The sequence below is a fragment of the Pongo pygmaeus genome, chromosome 8, assembly GCF_028885625.2.
Source record: "Pongo pygmaeus isolate AG05252 chromosome 8, NHGRI_mPonPyg2-v2.0_pri, whole genome shotgun sequence".
Classification (NCBI taxonomy): Eukaryota; Metazoa; Chordata; class Mammalia; order Primates; family Hominidae; genus Pongo; species Pongo pygmaeus.
The window spans coordinates 96,762,917-96,784,379 of NC_072381.2; the positions used below are offsets into that span (position 1 = coordinate 96,762,917).

General features: G+C 42.4%; 1 protein-coding gene across 1 annotated transcript; it reads right to left on the reverse strand.

The window, feature by feature from the left end:
- Positions 1-1,462: 1,462 nt before the first annotated feature.
- Positions 1,463-6,434, reverse strand: PPP1R3C (protein phosphatase 1 regulatory subunit 3C). The gene is made up of 2 exons (XM_054503537.2): positions 5,998-6,434; positions 1,463-3,887 (listed from the first exon to the last, which is right to left on the reverse strand). The coding sequence occupies exons 1-2, from the start codon at positions 6,009-6,011 to the stop codon at positions 2,948-2,950; spliced, it is 954 nt and encodes a 317-aa protein (XP_054359512.1). The 5' UTR covers positions 6,012-6,434; the 3' UTR covers positions 1,463-2,947.
- Between the last annotated feature and the right edge of the window lie 15,029 nt (positions 6,435-21,463).

Here is a 21,463-nt window from a genome sequence, read left to right on the forward strand (position 1 = left end):
AATTTTTAAAAGCAAAGTTGCTTCTACTATTAGGCGAGATATCAGGATGTGAAATGCAGTTAATTCTATTTGATAGTGAAGCTCCAGGAACACCCTGCTCTTTGACCAGCTCCTCCCTCATCAGCTGCCCAGGGTCACCCCAAAATTGGGTCAAGCTGGCACAGTTGACCAGCACAAGCTGGTCATGCCTGCCTGAAAATAGCTCTCCTGTAAGAAGGGGGCTGCGGGAGAAGGGGCAACTCCATGGGAGATTTCAAGGAGGCTGTGTGAAACAGAGGGAGGGACACTAAGTGACAAGTCACTATTCAGCTGGCTCACCCTGGCCACACTACTCTGAACAAGTCACTTCACCTATCTGGATCTTAATTTCTTCTTTTATAAAGTTAGGCACTTGAGTCCCATGGTCTTCGAGGTCCCTGTCAGACCCAAGTTTGATTTTTCTCCATCCCTTGGGAACAGGGCAGTCCATCGAACCATCAGCATAAATAGAGAGGAAACAAAATAGGGGCTATAAATTCCAGCTCTTACAGAGCTCGGCAGATAGTGTGAGAGAGTGAAGCCATGGGTGGAGACTGTGGCCAAAACAAGACAGTTTGACCCAACTAGGATGCATGCCCCATCTAAGGGGCACAGCTGCTATTCAACTTCATGTATTTGTTGCCATGTGGGGAGACCTTACAATTTTTTTAGGAAAAAAAGTAAACCCAGATTTTTTAATGTAGACTGCTGATTGTTATATCATGGCAATAAATTCTTTAAAAATCTCGTGTCAAATAAAATACATCTGTGCCCAGATACAGCCTGCAGGCCTGTGGTTTACAGCTCTGACACAGAGGATTCTATGATATGATAAAAGTTTATTCTTCACAATTGGGCCTTTTTAGTAGATTGGTCAACACTGTGCAGATCTTTCTTTAGATACACTGTGCAGATTTTAGGCAGAACTGGAGTAACAACTTAGGTTCATGGACCTGCTGCCTCTCACCCCAAGGAGCTGTACTGCTCCCTTCAGTCCAGGACTGGTGCCTACTGCCCCTTCCCTATGCCCCTCTGTGCAGCTGGAAGTTCTGCCCATTCAGGAAGGTGCTGTAGCTCAAGACATAGAAGCCACTCCAACCTTTCCCACACCAACTCCTTCCCCATTTAAAGCTGAGACATGGCCTCCAACATAACCCTGACCCAGCAGATCGTGTGTGTGTGAGCAGAAACCATAGATGAGGACAGTCAGGGTGGGGGAAGAAGCAGTAGCAACAGCTCAAGTTATTGCCCCTGCTCTCCAGCCCCAATGGTCAGGTGGTAGGAAGTGTGCTCACTAATGAGACTGGGGCCTTGTGAATGTCCTCAGATGGATCCACGTCTTGGTCCATACTAACTCTGCTCAGTTGTTCCTAAATGAAAAATGAGAATGTCAGTTGAGTTTCTTATTTCACTGTGGCTTTGAGAAAGAAAATATACTCAGGCCTTATATCAAACACATTTATTCTTAAAGCGAGAAGCTCATCAAGGATAGCTAGAGGAGAGTGAAATATTTACAGTAGAAAAGTATGGATGCTAGCCAAACTTCAAATTCTGTCACCGCAGAGTTATTCCGATAGTACTTTTCCACCATGGCACATCACACATGTTAAAATTAACTGCATTCTTGTAACACCTCTCAATGGTTGTGCACAATAATAGAAGCAACATTCTGGGACTCTTTTTCTTAAGGTCCTACAGAATGAATTTATGCACACACGAAAACAAGTATAATACAAAACATTCAAAACAAGTCACATCCATTTTTTTAAAAAAAAGAAAACAGCAAGATGAAAATAGGCAAGGGATGGGTTGCTACTTCTACGTGCAAGGTACTGGATTCTTGCATTGAGAATCCTAGTGTCGGGCCTCACGTCAAACATCACATCAAAAAAGTGTGCAGAAAAATGAGTCACCTTCAATATGAAGGATGTGAGTTGTGTACACTGACAACGGTCTCAAAGATACAGCATTATTGCAGGAGGAATGCCTGTGTACAGAGTGGACCATCTTATGAGGCCAAAAACTCATGAGTTATCAGATGACCATTCAGATATTTGGGTTAAACGATGACAGTTTTCTGGTTTAATCAAGGCACTTGCAAAGAGCTATCTTTGACATGACATGAAGTCCCTACGTGTTGTTAGCCATTGATGATGGCATGATTTTTCTATACCAAGCATTCTATAACAAGAACCCAAGCCTGACAGTTTGATCACAAAGTCACTTATAACATCAGGACTACAAAGCCAGATTTGCTTAAACTTTCCCCAAATTATGATTTTTTATAGAACACATCTGAACAGAAAAGCTTCACTTAAGATCTTGATTCTCCAGAGCTATAATTCATCTTCTTTCTCCAATACCACCCACATTCTTAAAGGTTATTTAGCTTTTCTCCACAAGGATACACAGAATGGATCTTTTTCCCCTCCAGAAATAATTTCCCCAGGAAAGAACTGTAAAACCAACTTAAAAACACAAAATAACCTTACATTTTTCCACCAACAATGATCAGACCTCCTACTCCTCTGACTTAAGCTTCAGATCCCTTTGTGTATACTTTTCACACATTCCTCATACCATTAACACAGCTTTCCATCACCATCAGCCATCCTTCCTCAACTTTTCCTTGCCCAACACGAAAGCTAGTGGATTGAGAGGGAAGGAGGAAGGGCACTGAAAAAGTATTACCTTTATAAAAATAGTTTTCAACCTGTTACTTGATCCTCCAAAGCCAAATTGGGTAGCATCATCTGTACAGACCCCCACACTAAATTCTCAAGTGTCTTTCTTTTCCATAGCCAGGTCTCAAAAGCTCAAATCTAAACCTACTGATGGAGTAGCAAAGGCTTCCTAAAATTGAGCAATACAGACCTAGGATTGCATGGGGGAATATGACAAGTCAAGACCAGTTACATTGTTGCTTAATTCATCGATAAGAGGCCAAGTTCTCCATTCTCCCCCAGCTCTGCCACTCTGGGAAGAGCCCACTAGCCAGCCTCGGACTGCCAAAGATTGTTGACTCTAACTCTGTCTTAGGAGACGTCTGGTGGAATGCACAGTCCTGGGGTGCCATCTGTGTCTGCACCCCATCAGGCTTCCATTGAACATGAACAATTCTATAATTCTGACCATCATTGTTGTCCCAAAAGACTTGCCCATTAGCATGGTAAGAAATGCAGAACTCAATTTTCTGCTCAGTTGGAATGACAGGGGGTAAGTCAATGGCAAATGAGAAGGTATCACTATCTGAGCCACCATACACATTTTTCATATAGACACAGTCTACATCAGTGTAGTTTTTCCAAGAATCGAAAGTGATACGGATCTGAACTTTCTTCTCAAAACTCATATTTTTGACTTTAACAGTCCCTGTCACTGTTCGCTCTTGCAACGAGCAGTTCTCCAGACAGACAAAGTTCTTCTGAAAGTGGCTCCGGAAACTTAAGTAATCGGTTGAAGGCTGAGGGAAATCTAAAATCAAGTTTTTCTCCTCGTGGCGTTTTAAGGCAGAGGAGATATCATTAAGGTCCAAGAGATCAAACTGGAGATCCCACGCTGGTTCTTCTGGGAGGTCGGAGAAGACATGGATCGCGGTGAGAGAGAGGCCCTTGGAGTCAGCAAACACAACGCGCTTCTTGGCTTGGTTGTGTGAGCACTTCCAGTCATTCTGTGATTTGGCTTCGTGTTTTATGTTGAGACATGATTTCAGGGGCTTTAATTTATTCACAAAATGTCTTCGTTGAAATTCATCATAAGGGCCCAGGAAACTCTTCACAGGTGGTGAATGAGCCAAGCAAAGCCTCATGGCCACATCCACGGGCATGACTGAACTTGTCAAAGGACGTGGATCTAAAACCTGGATCATTCTGGAATGCAAAAGGAAGACGGATTATCACCTGGATCGGAAATGCTCTTCCCCAGTGCCAAATACATATGTACTATTTTTGTGCTGACTGAATTATAGCCAGTGCAGTAGATATCAGGCAGGTGCTATCATATGTAGTAAAAGAGAACAGTACTAAGCGATCAGATCTTCTACGTCTACCTCTACCTTTGGCCGGCTAAAGGCTGTTAATTGCTTAAAACACTTAGAGGGTGATGGGGGTCTCAGTTTCCCCATCTGAGAAATAAAAGGGTTCAACTTGATTATCTCCAAGGCAGCCTTGAGAACTGTGTGCTCTGTTCTGGACCAGTGGTCCTCAAACCTGTCTGGTCACTATGCCTAGGGAATTCATTTTCTTTCTTTCTTGTCTTCCCTCCTTTCCTCCTTCCCTCCTTTCTTCCTTTCTTTCTTTCTCTGTCTCTCTTTCTCTTTCTTCTTGCTTCTTTCTTTCCAATTCCTGGGACTCAGAACTACTGAGGCAGAACTTCTGGGGCTAGGGCCAAAGAATGGATATGTTCTTAAAGCTTCCCAGGTGATTCTAATGACCAGACAGGTTCAGGAGCCACAGTTCCAGACCCTCTGCTCCCTCTGGCTACGTTGGCTTATTTTGCTGCTAAATTGATTGACACTTCTCTGGTAAGGTAATTCACTTGAAAAAACACAAAAATAACATGCAACAGTTTTGAGAGTGAGAAGGCTAGAGAAGAAGTCAAAGAATTATCTCTGCACTTTGATTATCATGCTCTTATTTTTCACAAATAACCACTGAAATACAAGCCAACAATTCATATGCACTTAAAAACTATATAATTGATAATTCACCTAAAGAGATGCCCATGACAAGTCCACATTTAAGTGGAAAAACTGATTACCTGAAAGTTGGAGTGTTTTAAAATATACATTTTATATATATAAACTTATAAATATTGAAAAACTCTATAGGAAATACATCTTTCCTAATAATTTAATAATTATTACTTCTGGGTGATAGGATTATAGATTACATATTTTCATTTTTGTTCTTTTTTGGCATTTTCTAATAGACATTTATAAGTAGAAAGACAATAAACCCATTTAAAGTTTTAAACATGACTATGCTCAGCAATATTAAACCAAGAAGCATCCATAAAGAAGACTTTTCTCTGACCTTTAGCCCTCATCATATATTTCCAAGCTTATGGTATTAGGATTTTTTTCCCTATCTTAGCCTTACAAGTAAGAGGTGTGTATATACTGTACATGACATTTCTCAGTCTGGCTTTAGTAACTCTCCTCACAGCAGCTCTAAACATGTATGCAAGTGGTCATTATCACAAAAATGTGTAATAACACTCGCAGAATTTACTGTATTAGCTCTGGGGTTTTTCTGGGAGATCTGCAAGCTTAGAATAAACAAATGAAAGCTAAAGCTATATTTGTGGGTCTAATAATAGTTAATAGGCAGGATTTTTAGAGAAGTCTGCTAAGCTATGTCTGGATACGCTATTTAAAGTAGTTTTATGGGAGGTTTTTTTTTTTTTCACTTTTTGCATTTATAGACAGACAGTTTTAGTTTGGGTAATCCTTGGAACTTTAAGTCCTGGACAAGAGTTAAAAGTAATCGTTTGCTCAAACTCTTGAGATTTTGCTATGGCAAACTGTGATAAGAAGGACGAATGAATGCAAACGTCGTCCTGTAATTTTTTTCCCCCAAGCTAAACCACCTAACCAGCAATGTCAGAGTGCTGTTCTCACCACTTCAGCTGCCCGAGTCTTTGGGACATTTGTGCAGGACCAAAAGAACAGCCGCATCCATGAGAAAATCCGAACAAGCTGATTCACGTTAAGATAATTTCTGCTTTAAGATGCTGATTACTAAAATAGGCTCTGCTTAAGAAATAGAGCCAAATTTCTACACCTCCAAGGCCTCTCGGTTGCCAGATTCAACTAACAGTGAATTCAACTAACAGATTCAACTGACAGTGCAGTCAGTCCACTTGTCCTCCTCCCTAAGGTGTCCATTTCCAGAGATGACAGAACTGAAACGCCCCCCAACTTCCCCACAGCTGCGCGTTCCCCTGTGTTCCTAGTACGCAGAGTTGCAGCGAACCTACCTGGTGCAGCTCATTAGGCAGAGAGGCGGCGGACCGTAAAAGCCAGCACCCGCTGCTTGCACAAATTCGAACCACAGCTCCAGGCCTTGCCCCTTCGGCGGTCGCTGGGAGAGACTGAGGGCCCGGCGCCTAGAGGCCGCTTATCTGCTCCCAAGCACGTGACCCGATCCCTGGGACCAATCGCCGGGCCTCGAGCCCCATGGCGTGACCAACCAGCGCCCAGCTGGGGCGCAAGCCCTCGCCACGGGAACGTGATGGCCCCGGGGCCGGACGTGCAGAGAGCGAGCTGGGCATCCCGGAGAGGTTCTGGGACTCCGTGGCCAGCTGGAACCAGCCGCGTAACGGGAACCCTGGGCTAGGGGCCGGGCAGGCACGTACCGCATGCAGCGGGCGCCGGCCAAGAGAGAGCGCAGCGAGCATCGCCCAGGCGGGGCGCCAGTGCCTCAGGCTTGGGGCGGCTGTTACTTGGGAATAGCTTTGTGGGTCACTGCGGGTGAATCTGCACACAGAAGATGTGGCTCAAACCGAATGTGTATCGCATTTGAAATGTTTATATCGTTCATTACCCTGTGTATCCGCATTTCTCCCTCACCTTAGCCTGCGCGACCCCAAACTGGCTGCATGCTTTTCAATTAGTATGAGTTCACAGATGCACCACACAGTAGACAGCTGCCGGGAATTACCAACTTATCTAACAAATGTTGTTAGGAAAGAATACGAGCCCCATAAAACACTAAGGTGGCATTTAATTAAAAGACACTTTGTATTTCTGTCTATTCTTCAATTTTCTCCCCTGCGGGGAACACTAAAACCAGAAGTGAAATGACCCTTTTCACACATACAGCCGGTCAAGAGGCAGCAGTCAACCCAAACCCCTTACTCAATTCTGACGTCCTTTGGCAGTGGTGTGGAAATCAAAATGTTAAAATAAAATTTAAAAAATCACGCCGTATGTTTCATGAGCCTTCTGAGCCACTCACTTTCGCTGAGGTTTCATTATTTTGATTAGTTTGAGGAATTTTTAGACCATCATTTACAACTGTAAAATTAAATGTCTAAGTCAAGTCTAAATTATTTTTATAAAACCCACGTCCTAGTTTTGCTCTACTAATTGAGCTATCCATTAGTCAATTAAAATATACAAAAATTCCTATGTCTTTTAAACAACTGTCAAACAGTGGAATTGTTAAAATTATTAGAGTGAAGAAAAAAATCACACTGAATATCACTGGGAAAGGCACTTCATGCCTGGGTTTTATTTTTGAAATGAAATATCTAACTAATGGCAGGTCTTCTAGCCCCTTTAGCTGAACCAAAACTAGCTGGAAGGTCTTTGGATTGACACTTACTAGCTACACGAATCTAGGCAAGTTCTAACCTCAGTATCCTCGTGTGTAAAACGGAGATAGTAATGTTCTGAGGATGAAGTAAGATGGTGCCAATGAACAGACTCAGCACGATGCCCAGCTCCTGTGTTCAACCCGGGCTAGTTCCCAAGTTTCTACTTGATCTCTCAGCTAGAGTTTTTACTCTATCACCTCAAGGTGCCTGGTGCCTGAGCTAAAATATTGAGACTAGCTGCTGCTTGTTGAGCCTTTACTCTGTGCCAAACACTATGTGCTATCAATTCAATCCTCACAACAACCCTATGTGATATGTCCAATTATTAATCCCATTTTAGAGAAAAGAAAACGGAGACACTGAGTGGTCAGGAAACCTGCCCAGTGGATCACTTGAGGCCAGGAGTTCAAGACCAGCCTGGCCAACATGGTGAAATGTTATCTCTACTAAAAATACAAAAATTAGCCAGGCATGGTGGTGCACACCTGTACTCTCAGCTACTCTGGAGGCTGAGGCAGGAGAATCGCTTGAACCCGGGAGGCGGAGGTTGCAGTGAGCTGAGATTGCACCACTGCACTCCAACCTGGGCAACAGAGCGAGACTCTATCTAAAAAAAAAAAAAACCTGTCCAGGATCTCACAGGTAGAGCAGGGATTAGAGCCTGGCTGATGCCAGAGCAATAACTGCTGCACCATATTGTCTTATTTTAATGACCCATCAATGGTTAGAATTATGGAGGTAGAAGGAGGTGATAGGCATCAAACTCTGTATTTCACAGATGAGGAACTGAAAGCTTAGAGAGGTCAAGCTGCTTGCCAGGGGCTGGCTAGGTCTGAGCCAAAACTAGAACCCTAGGTATTCTTTTCCTCTACCCATGATTATATGTTGAGCTAAATAGTAAATATTACCAGTTAAAACTATGAAGAAACATGAATAACAATTTACGGTGATCGCATTTTGAGGGAAAGGTATCCATGCACGGAAAACAGAACCTGCTCTATAGAAATGTGAACAGTTCATTTTGGAATGGTGAGATTCCAAAATGTCTTCGTTGTTTTGCTGCTTTGTTGTTTTTCTTAATTTTTCTACAATGAACATACACAACTTAATTAAGAAATAATTTTTCAAGGGCTTTAAAACTCTGGGATTCAACTAACACATATAGCGTACTGCTAGGTGCCAAGAACTGTGGTGGAAATTTTCACATGCTTGTGCCATTTACTCACACCACCCTTTCAGCCTGTTCCATTCATACAGCTTTCTCTCCTGCCCCCTGGTGTTGACTAAAATGCCATAGAAGTCACTCTCCCTTTCAGCTCCTTCAAATGGAAGATTCAGGGAGACCATGCTTTCTCCTAAAAGGACTCAACACTCACTCAATAAACCTCTAAACTGGATGATCCAGGCTTTTCACTTCTGTCTCCTTCCCAGCTTTTGCTCCCCTTCATTATTGGATGAGAAAAACTAGGATGGAATCAGTGTTCTTAGTTGTGGGTTGCACCAATGAAGACAGAGTAGAAAGGAATCGTGGGGAGTTTTACTACTATTTGTAGGATTTCTCCCACTGTGGTTTGGCAGCATCTAAACATTGCTTGGTCCTACCCATCTTAACAATCAATCTATCAGCAGGAAATTATTGAGCTATGCAGTATTTCCAGCTCCATGCCAGGGGTTACAAAGTCTCAGCAGTCATAATCCTTTGACCTTGAGGAGGTTACAATCATTATTACAGAAAAACAAATTCATAGAATACCCAGCGGACATTTTAAGAAGCTACTAAGCAAGGAGCTGATAATTGTGGGGCTTACACAAGTGGGTCTCTTACAGCGTTCACTCAACACGTTGCCTGAGAGCTGCCTTTGGAAAAACACCCTGGGGGGTTGCCAAGTTGCCAACTCATTTTCTGCAAGCTTGTCTTTTTTCAGTGCCTAATCAAGAAAGTACTTGAGAATTCAGCCTCATAGTTACTAATATAAAAATTTCAGTACTTTAACCACAGTTAGTGGTAACTGAGAGAAACCTCGTAAGTGATCTTCACTGAAGATCACTTATGAAGTTTCAGTGAAGAGTCAGGGAAGTTGAGAACCGAGTTTTTTTTTAATTATTATTAAAAGGAGCAGGTTTTGCATTTTGGAGAACAAAAAAGGTGCCAATTCATTTGTCTCAGTTAATAGTAAGCGCTCTCGTACACTATTTTCTTCTTCCTTCTTTAGCTACATTCAACAGGAAGTCCAATATTAAGTAAAAGGATACAACCTAAAAAACATATGGTGCTTACTTTGGGCTCGGCACTGTTTTAAGCACTTAGAAATATTAACTCATGTAATCTTTCTAAGAATCCGGTGAGGTAGAAACCCATTTCACAGATGAGGAACATGAAGACATCGAAGGGGCCAGTTGTCCAAGATCACACAGCTAGTAGGTGACAGGATCAGGTTTCGAGCCCCTGTAGAATCCATGCTCCTAGTGTATGAGTTGCTCTGAAAAAGACAAGCACCACACTGGTAGCTACCAAGACCAAAAAGCAGCTCTGAAGGCCAGAGAGGTCCTGAAAGGAGAAGGCTTGCTGTGGAATACCTGTGGAAGCTTCAAGAAGGTAGCGGGAATTGGGAAGGCCAGGAAAATGGGAAGAACTTAAATATGATGTGCTATCATCTTTAGGGCATTTAGATGACTAGAATACAACTTTGTGGCTCAACAAATGAGACAGCAAATAAGATCACCATTGAAATGGTGCCAGCCACCCACCATTCCACTCAAAAGGCATATTCCCAGAGGCAAGTGGGGAAGTGAAAGGACTAACAAATCTGCTTGTTGCCAAGAAGACTATGCTACCAGCCATTCAGTTTGCACTAAAGGGATTTTCAAGTATAATTTTCACTACTGGAAATTTTTTAGTTTTTACCTTAAACCCCATTTGTAAAATAGTCCAATAAGAGCAGAGAACGGTCTAGGTGTGGTGGGAAAGCATAATTGTTAGCAAAATAAGGGGTTAAAGAAAGTGCAGGGCTGGGTGAGGTGGCTCACGCCTGTAATCCCAGCACTTGGGAGGCCGATGTGGGCGGATCATTTGAGGTCAGGAGTTCAAGACCAGCCTGGCCAACATAGTCAAACTGCTTCTCTACTAAAAAATAAAAAAATTAGCTGGGCGTGGTGGTGGGCGCCTGTAATCCCAGCTACTCAGGAGGCTGAGGGATGAGAATCACTTGAACCTGGGAGGCAGAGGTTGCAGTGAGCCGAGATCGCACCACTGCACTCCAGCCTGGGCAACAGAGTGAGACTCCCTCTCAAAAAAAAAAAAAGAAAGAAAAGAAAGTGCAGGATGCCGCCTGAAACATGTAGGTATCTCAGGTGAGGTGAGGAAAAGGAGAGGGGAGGGCGGATGAAAAAAAGAATGATATAACTGTATCAGGTTGGCTTAGTGGCAAATGGATCATGTGAATATTACACACATTTGCTACACATGCTTCAGGACTTTAGAGAAAGGACTGGCCTCTGGGGGTCAGGATGGCCAAAGAGGACCAGGACTTACTGAGTAACTACAAGGAGAAGAATTTGGCTAAAGGTGAGGATTCTGGCTGGGGAGCATGAGGAGGAGAGGTCAAAGGAGAGAGGTTTTTTTTTTTAGACAGACTCTCACCTGTTGCCTAGGCTGGAGTACAGCGGCGCTATCTCGAACCTCCACCTTCCAGATTCAAGTGATTCTCCTGCCTCAGCTTCCTGAGTAGCTGGGATGACAGGCATGCGCCATGATGCCCGGCTAATTTTTGTATTTTTAATAGAGACGGGGTTTCACCGTGTTGGCCAGACTGGTCTCCAACTCCTGGCCTCAAGTGATCTGTCTGTATTGGCCTCCCAAAGTGCTAGGATTATATAGGCTTGAGCCACTGTGCCAGGCCAGGAGAGAGAATCTTAAGTGTAAAAATTTTTTAAAATCTGCTGGATTATCATGAACAAAATTAGAGATCTACGTACTACAAAATGAAATAAGCAGAGAATAAAATAACAATCTGACTGTGGGGGAGGTACCATCCTTTTGTGTCGATAGTTACATCAAGTTGCTGCAGTTTCTCTGTATTCATCGAAAGATTAGGGTGAATAAACATGTAAGTTAGAAATAATCCATGCAGAAATTATTAAAACACCTACTGAAGAGCATTTTAAAAAGCTCTAATGTGAGTGTATGGAAGATGGGAAAGGGATGACTTGTTCAGGGGGAGAATTAGAAACTAGCCAAAATGTACGAAAATTCATAGGAAACTTCAACATCAGAAAAATCAAAATAAGAAGAAAAAGTATTTTTGAAAAAGAAAAATGAGGAGATACTAGCCCTACCAGCTTAAATTTGTTATAAAGTTAAAGTTTAAAAAATAAACTGGAATTGGTGTGTGAGCAAAGAAACAGATCAGTGAGATGAAAGAGTTCATAAAATAGACTACTTACATATCAGAATTTCATATATATGATACAGTGGGTAACTCTCATAAGAGGTGCTGAAGAACGGCTTATTCAATAAAAGGGCAGCTGGCTAGACATATAGGGTGGGTGGGAGGATTGGGAGGATATATGGAAGAAATTATTTTATTCACACCTCTGTGGAGGGGGACTACTGTGCTTTGATGGCACAGCAACATGTATGAATAAAGCACCTCAAGAGGGAATTCTGCAAAGGGATGGCTGGCCTGGTTCAACTGCCCTGCACGCTGTAATTTGGGTGACTTAGAGAGTTTTCTTTTCTTTTTTTTTTTAGATGGAGTCTCGCTCTGTCGCCCAGGCTGGAGTACAGTGACGCGATCTCGGCTCACTGCAAGGTCCACCTCCCGGGTTCACGCCATTCTCCTGCCTCAGCCTCCTGAGTAGCTGGGACTACAGGTGCCCGCCACCATGCCTGGCTAATTTTTTTGTATTTTTAGTAGAGGCAGGGTTTTACCATGTTAGCCAGGATGGTCTCTATCTCCTGACCTCATGATCTGCCTGCCTCGGCCTCCCAAAGTGCTGGGATTACAGGCGTGAGCCACCATGCCCAGCCGAGAGTTTTCTTTTTAACTTAGGACTTATGGGATAGAGAAAAGTACTGGGGCAATTACTCAGTGAGAAAAAACTCACTGAGACAATGTATTAAATATAATCTTTTTTTTTTTTTTTGAGACGGAGTCTCGCTCTGTCTCCCAGGCTGGAGTGCAGTCTCACTAGATCTCGGCTCACTAGAACCTCCGCCTCCTGGGTTCAAGTGATTCTCATGCCTCAGCTTCCAGAGTAGCTAGGATTACAGGTGTGTGCAACCATACCCAGCTCATTTTTGTATTTTTAGAGGAGATGGGGTTTCACCACGTTAGCTAGGCTGATCTCAAACTCCTGACCTCAAGTGATCTCCCTGCCTTGTCCTCCCAAAGTGCTGGGATTACAGGTGTGAGCCACCACGCCCAGACTAATGTATACTCTTAAGTACACATTCTTTCCTACCTCAAGTTCCTCCTTTCTAAGAAGGAGGAGAAAACTCTTCATGGGTACAGCCGATGGGATGTGTCAGCACTGGGTGGGCCTGGATGCTTTGTGTGTGTTCTGATTGCTCTATCTGGGCAGGGATGTGTACCTCTAGTTTTTTTACTAAATCTTTATATCCTGACTTTGCAATCTGTATTTTTACTTGAAAACCCAATAGCCTGTGAGATGCAGAGGCTCTCTGCCTACCCAGGCCACTATTTACTCACCAGATGCATATTGTCTAGAGTAGTCTATTTTTTAGCTCTGTATCTGGTTTCTGGACTTAGCTGTGAACTTTAGCTATTGGAGGGGTTTTGAAGACCCTTTGGCAGAGGAGTCCAGACTGAAAACAAGTCCCCCATTTGTAAGGTACCATAACACTTTCTTTCTCATATGACAAAATTAAACCTCTCCTCCTCTAAGAGTCCACTCCCCTCACACACACACAAACATATCACATCAACTTTTTCCTAACTCTGGACATAACTGTTAATAACTACTCGCGCTACAAGATGTTCAGAACTCTTTGTTCCTTTCTTTTAAACCAGAATGCTGTATTTTCTCCTTCAACCATGAGGAGAAAAAGCAGATCTGGTCGAAGTCAGAGCTTTGTGTCTATCAGAGAACTGTTTCTGTTTAGCTGCTAAATGGCTGGTAAGTGGTTAAAAGTTCCAACTGGGGAAAGTTGGAGAGGATTAACAATTTTCCAGATCCTACTGAGTCAACTATTTTTACTAGGGCTTTAATATTTTGTCTGAAGTATAGTAAATTCTCCAGAATGTTAGCCACAGTTTTAAAAACACATTTTTTAAGGTCAGGGGTACATGTGCAGGTTTATTATATAGTTAAACTCATGTCACAGGGAGTTGTTATACAGATTATTTCATCACCCAGGTATTAAGCCTAGTGCCCATTAGTTATTTTTCCTGATCCTCTCCCTCCTCCCACCCTCCACCCTCCGATAGGCCCCAGTGTCTGTTGTTCCCCTCTATGTGTCCATGAAAAACACATTTTAAAGCCAACTGTCTCCAAGTCTTATTGCTGTCTATTAGCAAGGTATTAATTTTTTAAATGAACAACTATTAAACTCTTAAGTCACTTAGTAAAACTGGCAATTGTTTGAAAGCCACTGATAAGAAGACAAAAAACTTCAAAATGCTGTTACTTCCCCTGTCAAAAAAAAAAAAAAAAAAAAAAAACAAAAAAAAAAACCAAACTTCCAATAATCAAAAGTGATGATGTTGAGCAAAAAAGCATTAGGTCTTGCTTTCCTATATACATTGTTGAGTTTTCTTTGTTACATAAATTTGGAGCTCAAACCACTGGTGATTAAAATAAATTTTTCTTTCTGAAGAAAGAAGAAAGAAAATTAATGTTAAGAACAAACTATGAATCTACCACTGCTCGGTCCTTTTACATATTTTATGATATAATCACTGCTACAATATGACTACAATCTAATGTTTTTTTTTTTTTAAGTTAAATGCTATTAAATTAAAAAGAAGATGGGCCGGGTGCGGTGGCTCATGCCTGTAATCCCAGCACTTTGGAAGTCGGAGGCGGGTGGATCACCTGAGGTCAGGAGTTCAAGACCAGCCTGGCCAACATGGTGAAACCCTGTCTCTACTAAAAAATACAAAAATTAGCCAGGCGTGGTGGCAGGTGCCTGTAATCCCAGCTACTCAGGAGGCTAAGACAAGAGAATTGCTTGAACCCAGAAGGCGGAGGTCGCAGTGAGCCGTGATCATGCCATCGCACTCCAGCCTGGGGGACAAGAGCGGGACTTCATCTCAAAAAAAAAAAAAAGAAGAAGAAGATGAACAGAGGACTATTGCTTAAAACAGGGCAAAAGATGATTAGGTATCACTTTATCTTATCTTGCTTCTACTCTGTCCCACCCCCAAATTCAAAGTTTTAATGCTATTTACAAAATTTAATCTTCTTCATAGTTGATACTGGAAGAAGTTATTATTTTGCAAACTACAAACAGAAATGCAAGATCCAATTGGTCAAAATCACAGTGGCAACACGTGAGCAATAACATTTTACACATGATTAGCTCTTTCAATTTTACAAATGCCTTCAGAGCCTTTATTTAATCTTTATTAAAACTCTGTGAAGCCACTCCTCTGATTTCATCTTACAAAAGGAGAAACTGAGACCTGATAAGGCTGAATGACTACAGAAGGTTCACAACTATTAAGTAATTGGGTTAGGCTTCCAAGCCAGGACCTAACCTCATGTGTATACCTTATCTGAGTAGTTAGCTGCTTCATTCACAGATATCAAAGTAGGATCTAAGCATGAACATCTTGTTGGACATTTCTGTCTTCTTCACCTCCATATTTAATCAATCACCAAGTCCTACCTGCTTTGACCTTCTTACTACTTCCGAAAATTGATGTCCCCTTCTCCACTCCCTTGCCACTCACCATCCCTCACTTGAATTGTAATAGCCTTCGAACCAGCTTTTCCCAGTCTATCTTGTGTCACTCAGGTGCATGTTTCTCACAAGCAACAAAGTGTCTAAAATGTAGTTCTGACCACAGAATCTTACTAAGGCTGCCCATAATCTCAATCTACTAAAAATAAACAACTGAAACAAACTGCTGACATTCATAGTCCTCCAGGATCTCTGCCTGTCTCACCGACTTCATTTTCATTTGTCATTCCCTATCCCTACTTGTACTCACAAAGTGCCCATCCCACCTGGAGCATCCTCTCTCCATTCGCTTTGCTTGACTAATGCCCAGTCCTTCTTTGAGGCTCAGCTCAGATGTCACCTGCCCAGGATGCCTTTCATGCCCTCCCTCCACCAACTCAGGGACTTTCCTCTGTCTTTTCCATAAGACCTTGTGACTATTTTTATCATTTCATTTACCATCTACTTTTATAAAAATCTGGTTTGTGTTTATCTCCTCCATTCGACAGTAAGCTCCCTGAGGGTAAGAGCAATGTCTTATTCATCTGTGTTTCTCCAACACTGGGCACAACACCCAGCACAAAAAACACATGCCTGTTGGGTAAATTGTATATATTAATTATGAAAAATACTTGCTGGTTTCAGAATCCTGCACAGAAATTGAGAAGATGATGTTGAAATGATGTGAAATGATGTGATGTTAAATGAATGTTGTGAATCAGCAGGTGACAAGACCATGAACTGTCAAAAGATGCTTTCAGAAACAGTCTAAAGAGGAGTATTGACAAAAACTCTAAATAAGAAGAGTGTACTATTAAGTTGGCAGTCGGGGGAAATGTTATTTCAAAAGTACCACAGAGCAGTGCCAACCAAACCACCCAATGCCCCAGACTCAGGAACCTCAGCAAAAGCACAAGTTGTCCTAGGACATGACAGATTTGTTTTCAGATCATAAGTCAAACACCAGGACCAGGACTGATGGAGACTTGGGTTTTTTTAAGGGATAACTCATCAGGAATTCTTTTAATATATAAACCCATTTGTCATCCTTTGAGTCTTCTTTGCTACTTCTGGCTATTTTCCAACTTCCCCTTTTCCTTGTGGGCCTTCAAATACCTCTTCCTCCTCTGTTTTCCAATGTCTCCTTGCTTTCTGCCTCTCATGTTCTTGCTTGTGGAAGATCACCACTGACATTAAAATTTCCTGGAAAATTCCACTGGCTAATGTACACCTCTAATTGTGGAAAGTACATGGGTCACCTAAGTCCCTCCCTTAATGTGCTATGTTCTCCTGTTTGTTTCCACTGTTCCATCTCCCTGGAAGTCCTTCACCTGGCCAAACCATATCCATCCTTCAAGGTCTGGCTCAAATGTCCAATGTTAAACTTCCTCCAACCCTAAGACAGAGACAGAATGCCCTGCTCTTTTATCTGTACTCCAGAGATGAATTTGCTTAGAAAGCTAGAATAGCTTTTGTAGCACTCCGTGTTTTTACTTGTTTATGCAACTATCTCCCCTAGGAGACTATGCCCTACTGAGGACAGGCACCAAATATCATCCATCTCTGTATCCCTTACCCTTATCAATGCCTAGAAAATCGTAGACACTCAAAAATATTTCTTGATTCCCAGGCAAACTGGCCAAATAGAAACAGCTCCAGTCTCCAGCTACCAGCGAGACCTGAAGCCACCACCAGGAGGCAGGTGATTTCTGCATTTCCAACTGAGGTACCTGGCTCATCTCACTGGGACTGGTTAGACAGTGGGTGCAGCCCATGCAGGGGAAGCAGAAGCAGGGTGGGGCGTTGCCTCACCCAGGAAGTGCAAGGGGTCAGGGAACTCCCTCCCCTAGCCAAGGGAAGCCTTGAGGGACTGTGCCGTGAGGGACGAAGTTATCTGGCCCAGATACTACACTTTTCCCACTGTCTTCACAACCCACAGACCAGGATATTCCCTTGGGTGCCTACACCACCAGGACCCTGGGTTTGAAGCACAAAGCTGGGTGACCGTTTGGGCAGACACTGACTTAGCCGCAGGAGTTTTCCAGCCCCAGTGGCACCTGGAATGCCAGCGAGACAGAACCATTCACTCCCCTGGAAAGGGGGCTGAAGCCAGGGAGCCAAGTGGTCTAGCTCAGCGGATCCCCTCCCCACCCCTCTCCCCACCCCATGGAGCCCAGCAAGCTAAGATCCACTGGCTTGAGATTCTCGCTGCCAGCACAGCAGTCTGAAGTCGACCTGGGATGCTCAAGCTTGGTTGGGGGAGGGATGTCTGTCATTACTGATGCTTGAGTAGGAGGTTTTCCCCTCACAGTGTAAACAAAGCTACTGGGAAGTTCAAACTGGGTGGAGCCCACCACAGTGCTGCAAAGCCACTGTAGCCAGACTGCCTCTCTAGATTCCTCCTCTCTGGTCAGGGCATCTCTGAAAGAAAGGCAGCAGCCCCAGTCAGGGGCTTATAGATAAAACCCCCATCTCCCTGGGACAGAGCACCTGGGGGAAGGGGTGGCTGTGGGTACAGCTTCAGCAGACTTAAATGTTCCTCCATGCTGGCTCTGAAGAGAGCATCAAATCTCCCAGCACAGTGCTTGAGCTCTGCTAAGGGACAGACTGCCTCCTCAAGTGGGTCCCTGACCCCAATGCCTCCTGACTGGGAGACACCTCCCAGCAGGGGTCGACAGACACCTCACAGAGGAGAGCTCTGGCTGGCATCTGGCAGATGCCTCTCTGGGATGAAGCTTCCAGAAGAAGGAACAGGCAGCAATCTTTGCTGTTCTGCAGCCTCCACTACTGACATCCAGTCAAATAGGATCTGGAGTGGACCTCGAGCAAACTCGAGCAGACCTGCAGCAGAAGGGCTTGACCGTTAGGAGGAAAACTAACAAACAGAAAGGAATAGCATCAATATCAACAAAAAGAATGTCCACACAAAAACCCCATCTGATAGTCACCATAATCAAAGACAAAGGTAGACAAATTCACGAAAATAAGGAAAAACCAGTGCAAAAAGACTGAAAATTCCAAAAATCAGAACACCTCTTCTCCTCCAATGGATCACACCTCCTCACCAGCAAGAGAACAAAACTGTATGGACAATGAGTTTGATGAACTGACAGAAGTAGACTTCAGAAGGTGGGTAATAACAAACTCCTCCGAGCTAAAGGAGCGTGTTCTAACCCAATGCAAGGAAGCTAAGAACCTTGATAAAAGGTTACAGGAACTACTAACTAGAATAACCAGTTTAGAGAAGAACATAAATGATGGAGCCGAAAACACAGCATGAGAACTTCGTGAAGCATACACAATTATCAATAGCCAAATTGACCAAGCAGAAGAAAGGATGTTAGAGATTAAAGATCAACTTAATGAAATAAAGCATGAAGACAAGATTAGAGAAAAAAGAATGAAAAGGAATGAACAAAGCCTCCAAGAAATATGGGACTATGTGAAAAGACCGAGCCTACATTTTATTGGTATACCTGAAAGTGACAAGGAGAATGGAACCAAGTTGGAAAACACTCTTCAGGTTATTATCCAGGAAAACTTCCCCAACCTAGCAAGACAGGCCAACATTCAAATTCAGGAAATACAGAGAACACCACAAAGATACTCCTTGAGAAGAGCAATCCCAAGACACATAATCATCAGATTCACCAAGGTTGAAATGAAGGAAAAAATATTAAGGGCAGCTGGAGAGAAAGGTCGGGTTACCCACAAATGGAAGCCCATCAGACTAACAGTGGATATCTCTGCAGAAACCTATTAAGTCAGAAAAGAGTGTGGGCCAACATTCAGTATTTTTTTTTAAAAAAAGAATTTTCAACCCAGAATTTCATATCCAGCCAAACTAAGCTTCACAAGCAAAGGAGAAATAAAACCCTTTACAGACAAGCAAATGCTGAGGGATTTTATCACCACCAGGCCTGCCTTACAAGAGCTCCTGTAGGAAAAACTAAATATGAAAAGGAAAAACCAGCACCAGCCACTGCAAAAACATACCAAAATGTAAAGACGATTGACACTATGAAGAAACTGCATCAACTAATGGGCAAAATAACCAGCTAGCATCATAATGACAGGATCAGAGTCACACATAACAATATTAACCTTAAATGTGAACAGGCTAAATGCCACAATTTTGTGAGCCCAGTCTCACAAAAGACAGAGACTGGCAAATTGAATAAAGCACACCATCAGTGTGCTGTACTCAGGAGACCCATCTCACATGCAAAGACATGCATAGGCTCAAAATAAAGGGATGCAGGAAGATTTACCCAGCAAATGGAAAGCAAAAAAAACCAGGAGTTGCAATCCTAGTCTCTAATAAAACAGATTTTAAACCAACCAACAAAGATCATAAAAGACAAAGAAGAGTATTACATAATGCTAAAGGGATCAGTGCAACAAGAAGAGCTAACTATTTAAATATATATGCACCCAATACAGGAACACCCAGATTCATAAAGCAAGTTCTTAGAGACTTACAAAGAGACTTAGACTCCTGCACAATAATAGTGGGAGACTTTAACACCCCACTGTCAATATTAGACAGATCAATGAGACAGAAAATTAACAAGGATATTCAGGACTTGAACTCATCTCTGGACCAAGTGGACCTAATAGACATCTACAGAAATCTCCACCCCAAATCAACAGAATATACATTTTTCTCGGCACCACACTGCACTTATTCTAAAATGGACCACATAATTGGAAGTAAAACACTCCTCAGCAAATGCAAAAGAATGGAAATCATAACAGTCTCACAGACCACGGTGCAATCATATTAGAACTCAGGATTAAGAAACTCACTCAAAACCACAAAACTACATGGAAATTGAACAACCTGCTCCTGAATGACTACTGGGTAAATAATGAAATTAAGGCAGAAGTAAATAAGTTCTTTGAAATCAGTGAGAACAAAGACACAACGTACCAGAATCTCGGACACAGCTAAAGCAGTGGTGTTTAGAGGGAAATTTATAGCACTAAATGCGCACAAGAGAAAGCAGGAAAGATCTAAAATCAACGCCCTAACATCACAATTAAAAGAACCAGAGAAGCAAGAGCAAGCAAATTCAAAAGCTAGCAGAAGACAAGAAATAACTAAGATCAGAGCAGAACTGAAGGAGATAAAGACATGAAAAACCCTTCAAAACAATCAATGAATCCTGGAAATGCTTTTTTTGAAAAGATTAGCAAAATAGGTAGACTGCTAGCCAGACTAATAAGGAAGAAAAGAGGGAAGAATCAAATGGACATAATAAAAAATGATAAAGGGGATATCACCACCAATCCCACAGAAATACAAACTACCATCAGAGAATACTATAAACACCTCTATGCAAATAAACTAGAAAATCTAGAAGAAATGGACAAATTTCTGGACACATACACCCTCCCAAGACTAAACCAGGAAGAAGTCGTACCTCTGAATAGACCAATAACAAGCTCTGAAATTGAGGCAGTACTTAATAGCCTACCAACCCAAAAAATCCCACGACCAGATAGATTCACAGCCAAATTCTACCAAAGGTACAAAGTGGTGCTAGTACCATGCCTTCTGAAACTCTTCCAAGCAATAGAAAAAGAGGGATTCCTCCCTTACTCTTTTTATGAGGCCAACATCATCCTGATACCAAACCTGGCAGAGACACAACAAAAAAAAGAAAATTTCAGTCCAAAAATCCCTGAGGAACATCAATGAGAAAATCCTCAATAAAATACTGGCAAACAGAATCCAGCAGCACATCAAAAAACTTATCCACCACAATCAAGTTGGCTTCATCCCTGGAATGCAGGGCTAGTTCAACATACACAAGTCAATAAATGTAACCCATCACTTAAAAAGAACCGATGACAAAAACCACACAATTTTCTCAATACATATTGAAAAGGCCTTCAATAAAATTCAACACCCCACTCATGCTAAAAACTCTCAATAAACTAGGTATTGATGGAATGTTTCTCTTAATAAGAGCTATTTATGACAAAGCCACAGCTAATATCATACTGAATGAGCAAAAGCTGGAAGCATTCCCTTTTAAAACCGACACAAGACAAGGATGCCCTGTCTCACTACTCCTATTCAACATATTATCGGAAATTTTGGCCAGGGCAGTCAGGCAAGAGAAAGAAAGGGCATTTAAATAGGAAGAGAGGAAGTCAAATTGTCTCTGTTTGCAGAGGACATGATTATATATTTGGAAAACCCCATCATCT